Raw genomic sequence first — 10,584 nt, 5'->3', positions numbered from 1 at the left:
AAACTACTGAAAGGAATTATTCAAGAAGAATTACTTAAGGACGTAAAATAAAAAGTTCTCATTTGTCATAACCATTACACATTCTCGTAAAGTAGGTAGTTTTAAACTTTATGCAACCGTCAAAAATTCATGATGAAGAATCGCTATAACAGCATTCCAAATCATTTTAACATCTTTACACAATGAAAATCGTAGAACACGAGTACATACTATATTTCAAATTCAATCTTTTCTCTATACAGACGAAAAAAGGGTAGGTAAAGTATTTGTAACTTTTACCAGGTAGTCTCCTAATTTTTCTGTATAAGCAAAATGCACCAACAAATACTATCAACACCATAACCGTCCAACAAGTCCCAAAAGTTTACCATAACCGAGAGATGAGCCTCAACCCGCTATGGCTCGGTTCGCACCGCCTTCACTCGTTAGCCGGGCGGGCCGCGACGCGCACGCCTCTCGCTGCGACCGCGGAGTGTCATGTGTGAGTGTTGAACGATCAGTGAACAACCATGAAGGGCCGACACCAATTCCGACGCCGGTTCAGCCTCCAGCCGTCTTTCATGAAAGAAGAACACGAGGAGGAGCGGCGACCTCACAGGTGGGATTTTTAATATTTTTTTACGCTACGCGATTTTTTGTAGCGCGTAGCTACGAGTCTCGTAGTCCGTAGCTTGTTTGGGTCGCGTCGTAGACACTTGTTAAGTGTTGTGTAAACAATTATTGGCTATGATGTAGTTTGTTATTAAGTATTTAGTGTGGGAAAGTTATTTGCTCTAAGCTCTAAGTATTTGCGTTATGGATTTCGTTTTTCGATAAATTACGATATTAATATTGTGTATAATGTTTAGAACTCTTTCAAATTAACTTCAAATGAATATGGAAAGTTTATTTACAGCAATTCAGTTCCAATTATTTTCCACACGATCAAAATAACAGTTTCATTTAGAGCTGGAAACTTTATTTACAATAAACAGATTTTTTTTAAACTAAGGCAAACTTAACTTTAAACAAAATAAAAATATACTATGCGTGTCAAAACAATTGTTAGCATAAACTAACGTAATTTAGCATAAAATATAGAGCTTAACTATTTTGGTCGGAACAAAGGCCAATCATTTTCCATGAAATGAAATGAAGTTCAATTTTGCGATTAATTAAAATTTAAATGAATTGTATAACGAGTTTGTGTGTTCAGAGTAGCCTTCAAAAACAGTTAAATGGTGGACAAAGATCGTTTAGACATGCATCTGAGTTACTTTCATTCAACAATTTTAATTAAATAGCATACTAAGAGAGCCCTTTATAGCGCGAAGATCTATTTTTATGTTACTCCAGTCTGTTTCATATAACAAATGAAAGAGAGACGCTTAGCAGTAAGACTTTTTAAAGCTGTTCCAGAGAAAAAGCGCGCTTTGTTTCTGAGTAATCGACTTGAAAAATGGTTTGCAGAAAACGTTTCTTCATACGTCGTCGGTAACACCTACAGGCTTTAGCTGTTACTTGATAGTCCATAAAGTAGAGTAACGTGAATAACGTGTCTATGGTACGTCATTGGAGGCACGCAATTTGAATTTTTATCTCGTCACTTATATCTGATAGGTAATTAAAATTTAACTTAATTTTATAAGTGATTAATTACATGTAAACACAGAATTCAGTAACAAGCTGCAAGTTAAAATTTAGTTGTGTTTACATGTAATTTAATCACAACAACTTACGTGTAAATCAGCCTTTACCTGCCTAATGTACGAATAAAATAAATGGGACATCGTTTCGAAACAAAAGACTACATTGATTGGTCCCGCCTCTTGTCTTTATGGTTAAATAATATTGGCCCCATACTGTAATTGAATGACAAGAAGGTTTTCTATGGACGTTTGCTTTGACTAACCGGTTTATTGGATCCAGTCAAGTGGCTCTCACCGTTCCTCTCGTAATCTAATAAAAACAGACGCCGATAGTAATGAATAGTCGGCCCCAACCGCGACCCTTGTGTAACCCGTTTAATCCTAAAAACAAGCCGCCCTTTATCTCAAAGGCCAGCCAATATTTCAGTTATAGAATACAACGATATACAGGCTGTCCTGAAAAGAAAGGTTAACCTTGAAACGGCTTGTAGCTTCTTTGTGTCGCTAAAGTTGTCCTTTCAAAATTAATAAGCAGCCACGTACGTTAAAAGAATAAGACACAATATTTTTAAAAAATGTGGTAAATGTAATATATAGGTAAAGTAACAGAGGCTCAGAGGTTGTCATATTATTAGCTATAAAAAGTTACTTTACTTTTACATTTCATCTACGTACAAGAAATATGTTAAACAACGAAAATAAAAGAGGTGTTAACAGAATTTTCACGCAAGTTATAACATGTTTATAAGAAAGAAAAGCACATGTCAGTGGTAATTAGAGTTGGGAGAGAACAGGCCACTTTAAGATTTATCTTTTCACCGTTACCCTGTATAACGTACACCGTTTTGCGGGCAACTTGTTATCCCCTACACTGGAAGTCAATTTTCTGCAATTTGGCGATGAAAGAGTCACCTTTCCTAAAAGTGGAGGTGCTCTCTTATCTAAAACGTACCTTAGCCGGATTTGTGGAAGGCTGACAATTTTTTAGACAAAGAAATGTAACGACGGGCATTTACTGATAAAGAAACCTAAATGGTATACGTCATTTCGTTTTGAAATAGTCCAATTCTTTAGTGGTTCTTCAGACATTTTGGGCTGAATAACAAGAACAGTTTTTTTAAAGAAACAAGAGCAAATATTGATCTCAGAATAAATTTTCAGTTTTGACATATTTCCCATCCTGATACTGTCAATGTGCCAGTTATACCATGAGTTATTCTCGGATAAAAGTTCGGTCGAATCGGGCCTAAAAGAATAAAAAGCATAAACAACAAGACAAAACCTATGTTCACAGCATTTTTATATCAGAATCAGATAAAATATAGTATTAATAATGGCTTCATGCAATCAGGTTTTTTGCTATTTTTGGTTAAAAAATGCAGACCCTAAGCTATTACTCGTAATTGGTTTTAACACCAAGGATATAAAATATACTTTTAATAATTTGAGTATACATTTTGTAAGTAAGAGAATAATCATAATCAAGACAAGATACTTCTGGTTATTAAAAAGTCTGACCTAGTCTAGAACAAGACTTTCGAATCAATTATAAAAGGATCAGATGGATTTCTAACTGAAACGTGCTGCTAAGTTTGAGCTACCAATTAAGTTTAAGCTATTGTATTTATCTTAGTTCTGTCTCTCGCTCTAACTAAAGGACGGTAAATACTAACTTTAAAATTAAAGTGCTAAGTTATAAATGTCCACCTGAATTCTATAGAAGTTTTGAAGCAATTCTTTCTAAGTTTAATGATTAATTACATTTTGTTACGGCGTTTTTGCCGGGAGTTATTTGGGTTTTAGATATAAAAGTGGATGATAAATACATCTTATTATATTATTAGGACAGTGTGATTAAATTAAAAGGTTCAATCATTCGTCTTGTAGGTTACTTAATTTAATTCAATTGTGCCTCTTTACCTATTCGTAATGACTTAGGCTGAGTTGCACCACCTAAATTTGACTGTTACTATTACGATAACCGGTGTATTTTGTATGGAGTTTGACAGATTTTTGACGTTTGTTAAAGTCAAAATAAGATGGTGCAACCCAACCTTAAAGTGATTTTTAAACAACGTTTGGTTGCATAACTAACGTTTATGTCAACAATACAAACCGACTGAAAATAGGATTCGCGAAATACAAGCATAGCCATTTCTCTAAATTCCACACACGAATTCTATGAATTTCGAGTTAAAATAAACATATTACCACTTGTGTCGTGCCTACGCAAATAAATATCATTTACTTCGGATTGATCCACTTTTGAAGTAAATTCTCCGACTGTAGGCCAATTCGTATATTCCTGACAGATCAGGATTCAGGATCAAAGGCGCAAAACGGTTTGGGTACTAAACCGCTTAACTGGAGGGCCTCGGAAGTAAAAAGGATAACAATTTACTTAATTAAACACCCCGACTAATTACTTAAAGGCCTCGTGAGGCTTAATCCTATGATTAACTAATTATAAGACCTCAAATTAGTTTACCGTAACTAGGGCTTAAATGACTTAGGGTGGATTCGACCAAACAAGAGTAAATAATATTAATCTCAAAATAAATCGTCAGTTATTCGACATTTTGACATATTTCCCATACTGAAACTGTTAATGTGCTAGTTATACCAGGAGTTATTCTCGGATAAAAGTTTGGTTGAATCGGGCCTTATTCGATAACAGTGGCGTTCTTTTGTATTTTAATCTTTGTACTGCTTGGTTTTAATTTTAAAAAAAGCCGAAAAGAATCACGTACATACACAAAACCATGGTCAGTCAAATCGGTATGACTATGTGGAAATACATGGTAGCATTCGCCTATCTCTTCGCTGAAGTTTTTTGTTTTAAAATATACCTAATGTGTATTGTTATATTATTATTTACCTCTCACAAATACTGTTTCTAAAGCAGATCCTATATGCATGACAAAAGTAGTTTTGTTTTCACTCTAACACTTTTATCGCAAACTGCAGGCATCCGTCCGGTTGCTCGTTGTCTGTTGCTAAACAAACTTTATTAGAGTTTCGGTACTAAAGCATAGAGTCGAGACATAATATCTGCAGTGGCTTGTGTACTTAACTCTGGTCAAAGACTAAAGTACAGTAACTTCAATACGTTAACCTAAGCTGTCAATATGCTCAATACGATAATCTGTCAATGTGCTTAATACGTAAAATCTAAATATACATATCACTCTTTTTATCTAAAAAAAACTACTGACATTATACTTAATGTCATACTGTTTAACTGGATGTGACATTGTCTAAACATTTATAACTAGCTGACCCGGCGAACTTTGTTCCGCCTTAATGGCAATAAATAAGCAGACTTTTTTTTTAATTTCGAACGGGATAAAAAGTATCCTATGTCCTTCTCCTGGCTCTAAACTACCTCCCTGACAATTTTCAGCTAAATCGGTTCAGTCGTTCTTGAGTTATAAGTGGATTAACTAACACGACTTTCTTTTATATATATAGATAGATGATCATACACCAATATTTCTTCTAACCGAAGCGATGGAGAAGTTGGTTTTTAAAAACTACTAGACTAATACTAAAGATCTGGAAAGCTGCCTTCCGTGAGGAATGGCGCCGTATTGCAAAGATCATCACTCATCTTGATTCACAATGATGACCACCTCACCACTCTGGCAAGAGTGTACCGACTGGGAAGAAGAAGACTATTTATTTATTCTAAGATTAGAATAATAGAACAAAATACCACTTGATAAGGATCACACCAGTCGCTATATGTGTATGTGTTTCTTTAAGTAGGTAACTAACTGTATATTATTTTATACATTTTGCGGTCAGGGTAATCCGTCTCCGTCTCGTTATAAAGCTATCTGCTCAAAGTTGCGGCCCGATTTGTTTTACTTGAGATATAAATCAGCCAGAATACTTAGCAGGACCGTTTATTTTGCGGGTTCGTTCCCATTCAGGACAGATTACTTTCTAGAAAATATCTGAAGTTGGAGTAATTAATTTCCACTCTCAATTTCGGACAGTAAATAATTACTTTAGAATTTTGAAATTTTATATTAATCCAACGTCAATGTTACAATTTATGCGAAGAACAAGTCAGACCGAAAAACTAATATCTAAATCAATTGTTCAAATAAAATCATTTAGACTTAGCTTCGAGCATTTCGTACGAGCGTTTACATACGAAGTTCAATATTAGAAAAAGTCTCGTCTCGTATACTTACGAGTATTATGTTTCCAACCGACTGATTTATTTGTCGCGATTCATTCGATTGCGCCATGTAATTTTACATGCTAACATTACTCACTGGACCGTTAGGAGTTGAGAATTGCCTTTTGTCAAGGCGTACTCCTGTACACCTTTCACAGGGCTCGTTTAACTACCAGCTATTATCGGCCTACGTGGATCCCCGGTCGTATTGAAACGGACAAAGACTCAGTGCCTACATTTGCACGGTATTTTAAAGTAGCTATACAGGGTGACTTAAATCGTTGGCATCCTTTTAAACTAAGACTCTACTCATGGTACATAATACAAATAAATAGTAAAATTAGGACAAAAAAACTTATCAGATTTGTCTCATATTCAGGGAATGTACTATGTATCATGAGTAGAGTCTTATTTTAAAAGGATGCCAATGATTTCAATGTCACCCTGTATTTATAACTTGCAGTTAATCGACTCTCGTCCATGCAAATTGATGTTTTTAAAGCTCTCAGCAGACGCGCTGCCCCAATTTATTTTCCGTGATAGATGTATCACTCTTTTGAATGATATTGATGTTCTCTTGCGACGAACAATGATCGACTGGTGGGAATTGCCAGTGCATTTTTCACAAGCTCCATCTCTCCAATGATCAAGTAAAAACTTTAAATAATAATGTAGACCGTATGTTTACAGCAAGAACACTGAAAAATTGTCACCAAATTAAAAAAAATGCTTTTGTAGACTAAAGTTTAAATGTTTACCAGTTTAGATATAGTTACCTACCTACTTAAGTCACATTTTTGGCTAATTGTTTCGATCGTTCAATAAAACGCTCCATTTTCACATTAAAAAGACAATATTAAAGTAGCATTATTTGCATTTACCCCGTATGCCGCGCTAATTTCGAATTAACTCTGACACGAAAAGTAATGGGATTTCGACAAAATGTCGCTTAAAGCAATTTGCTAAAAGTGGCGCATAAAACGTATTCTATGCTATTTAAAGAATTCTCATTACACCCACACTTTATCCGTTGGTTCATTTAAATCGTCAATATTGTTATCAGTTGAAATGATAACGTTGATAAACTGAGCCTGTAGCTGGAGGCTGGAATGAGCTGAAATATTGCGCCAAAATATATCTTTAGCTCACGCGGGCGTGGTTATTTGAATTCATAGAGAACTAGACTAGAGAATACATCAAACATGTTTATTTTATTTAACTTGAAGTACAATCTTCAAGCTTCAGTGATTCTTTAAACAGATTAGTCAATTATATGTATTTTTCATACCTGCTCACTGTGAAGTTACAAGAGCTTTAATTGATACATAAGTAACTACAAGTTTGACTCGTGTGTTACATAATTAATTAATATTACAATCACAACAATGTACATTCCAAAGTTACGAATGAAAACATTTAATTTACAATGGTGTGAAATATAACCAAATACCTCGTAAACAGTGAGTGTTAATCTGTCAACACAACCAACCACATTTTAAATCTCTGAACTGAAATGTAGGCGCGTTGAAAAACCTGCTATGTATTATGTGTGTTAATGACTCGTGCTTATTTTAACCGAATATTAATTCACTCTGAATTACGATGATGAGGTAAATAATTCTAATTTCAACTTTATCAATAGCATTTTGTGTAAAAATCGTCTAGTGATATCCGCTTTGTTGGTATTTTGAACATCATCAATCAACGTGTCTCTTTCTATAGACCGTAACAATGGCTCTAAATATAGTATTGCCATATTTATGTTTGTTTATTTGCTGTCTCATGATCACTTGACATTAAGGTAAGAAGTATGTACTGTGTAGTGTCCTTGACGTTTAATGCAATAAATTCAAAATTAATTGTTGTGCCAATATGACTGTACTTACCGTTAGCTTAAATAAACACATGTACAACAAACATCAATGGTTAACAATTAACCCCAGTGGGAGTTGAATCCGCAAAATTAGCTGACGTACTTAAACCACCAGCCGGGCTAGGATGAGCGCTGTGACAAAATCCTATCGGTTATTTTATACAAACGAACATGACAAACGTATGGATTTATCGCGTAAAATCTATAAAATGACGCGATAAAAAATCCGCTTATCGTGGCGCGCATCCTAGGCCTACAGGTCTTCTATTAGTTGATTGTTTAGTAATATAATTAAATAGGTACCTAATCGACTGCTCAGAGCGCCCAGCCAATTTGTAGAGGTTCATAACCCTATAATTTACAAAAGTGGTATGTTTATGAATTTTGGTTATTACTACATTTTTGTCGTCATTATACTCAAAGGAAAAATACGTTGATAAGCACCAGAACGATTAACAGGTCCATTACTAACTACAAAGTGCACATTTTCCTCGGGCCTACTCAGAACTTGTTCGGGAACATGTAATTTCCCGTTACAAGGCTATAATTGTAGCATTAATGGCGTTATTTCGGAATAATGTTAGGAAAAACATTCCGAATGAAAGCAATTAACTACTCCATAGCGCCTCCCTTTTGTTCTTCTATTTTTTTATCGCGTGCAAGAACACCGCAAATCAAAATTGGTGAATGGTAACAGTCAGCAGCACTTCTGGCTATAAATTTTTGTTGCAAAATAGCACTTAATATAACATAATAAGATAGTGATTAGCCTGATGCGCTGTCGTTTGGACACTGAGCATTGCAGAATAAAGTACCTACCGCTATCAAAAAGTCTGCATTCAGACATGAATTAAACGCCTAGTCAAACATAATTATTGATATCTGCTATTTGTTAGTTACTTAGTTATTTACTTTATGTATTTGCTAATAATGATTCTTAACCAATCTCATTATTTTATGCTCTAACAAGAATTATTCTTAATTACCAATAAATGACCAGAATTTATTGTTTAACAAAATAAATCCAAACAAATTATTATAATCAAAAACACGTTACGATTCTTTGTTTTTAGTAAACATTACGAAAATTAAAATGTTTTGGTCCATTAACTTTAATAATTTGATCGGCATATTCTTGGATCTCGCAAGAAGCGTAAGCATGCTTGATATTTTTGTTACTAGTCGTATGCGTACGGTACGGGTAGGGTATTCCGAGAACCATTTCATATTTTTTCCCAAAAATAATATTTGAAGGTAAAAAGTACCTACATAACTTTTCAAAATCAACTTTATGAAGTAAGTAATAAAATAACACATGAGAATGTAGGAGAATGTAGGGTCATTTTTATATCATAACTATACATAAAGTGCCACATTGTGTAGCTAAATGTGCTGTCAGCTGTATATTTGAACGGCAGTTGTTTACTTGCTTCTACTTTTGTACTTTCATGCGAGTTTAATGTGATTCTGTATGCACCATTAAACTTTTCATCGCACAGATTTCTATTATATTTTGTTACAATCCATGTAAACAACTGGTATGTATGAAATAATATTGATTATCCTGCTTTCGCCTCCGAGATTTATTTTACCGTGTAGTACCCCTGTACGACAAGCCAATCCGCACACAATATTCAGCGTAGTAGTATTAAAAAACAAAAGAGCGGGCAACCCCACCCCTACCACGCTGTGGGCTCGGTGTCCGAGCGGTCTCATTCCTTTGTGCGCACGCGCAACGACCGCACGCAGTATAAGAAAAATGCTTAAGTGACGTCACCAGGACGTTTTTACCGACAAAAAACGTAATTATTTTAAGTTGTGCAGTGTAGTGACGAGAATTAGACCCAACAAAAGGTTGGTTGTAACAACTATTTTGTGCAAGTGCTCGTACATTTTTATTATAAGCGTTGTGACACGACGCGTAACTTTGACCCATTTTTAGCTCCAAGTTAACGCGCGATGTTAACCAGTAGCCATTTTTTTGCTCCGAGGTAATGCGAGATGTTACCCAGTAGCCATTCTTTTGCTCCGAGGTAATGCGAGATGTTACCCAGTAGCCATTTTTTTCTCCGAGGTAATGCGAGATGTTACCCAGTAGCCATTTTCTGCTCTAGCGAGTTAATACGAGATATTAACCAGCAACCACTTTATATTCGGTCATTTTTGCGGGTCATTTTTTAACCAGTAGCGTTAATACGAGATATTAACCAGCAGCCACTTTATGTTCGGTTATTTTTTAACCAGTAGCCGTTTTTTGCTCTAGCGAGTAAAAACGAGATATTAACTACCGAGATAGCCAGGTATTGTAATATTATTCACTTTTACGAGTTAAGTATCTTCTTTTCGGCCATTTTAAAAAGCCGTAAAAACAGAACATAATGAGCTCATACAGAAAAATGTTGCGTTTGTACGAAACTACCCACATTAAGAGCTTGCCTTCTTGGCCTTACACCTTATGAACCATCAACCGTCTTGGAGCCTGATGACCCGGCGCCGCGGACGCACTCGCCCCAGTCGAGCCTCCGCCTGCTTTTATAACGACCGATGACCCTGTGGCCATACACATTGTTCAATGCTACAAAGGGTAACTGAATAATTTTGTTGTTTTGTATTTTTATACATTACACCAATCGATATTGGTCTAAATACAAAGGCTAGTAAGAAAGAAATAAGTATCAGATCAAAATTCAAAGTGCATTTATGTAGATTCATTACTTGCTATTATAAGGTCAGAATAAAAGATCCTAAATAAACCTTAGGCCGGTTTGTTGACCGAACCGAGTCGAAGTGGAAATAAATGCCTACTTTATATATGAAGTATGACAATATGTCGTTTTTTCTATGCAACGACTCATATTAACTGACATTGTGATTTTGAGTACTTATCAGTCTCA

General features: G+C 35.2%; 1 protein-coding gene across 1 annotated transcript in view; it reads left to right on the top strand.

Annotated features, from left to right (window-relative positions):
* Window positions 1–436: 436 nt before the first annotated feature.
* The window catches only part of LOC114360326 (ras-related protein Rap-2b), a 36,289-nt gene continuing 26,141 nt past the window's right edge, over window positions 437–10,584 (top strand). The window contains exon 1 of the mRNA XM_028315006.1: window positions 437–598. Within this exon, the coding sequence (XP_028170807.1) occupies window positions 510–598 (89 nt within the window). The 5' untranslated portion in view covers window positions 437–509. The remainder of the gene's footprint in view (window positions 599–10,584) is intronic.

The sequence above is a fragment of the Ostrinia furnacalis genome, unplaced genomic scaffold (genome assembly GCF_004193835.3).
Source record: "Ostrinia furnacalis isolate ACB-3 unplaced genomic scaffold, ASM419383v2 OfSCF4936, whole genome shotgun sequence".
In the NCBI taxonomy this organism is placed as follows: domain Eukaryota; kingdom Metazoa; phylum Arthropoda; class Insecta; order Lepidoptera; family Crambidae; genus Ostrinia; species Ostrinia furnacalis.
This window is presented reverse-complemented; position numbering and strand designations above follow the sequence as displayed.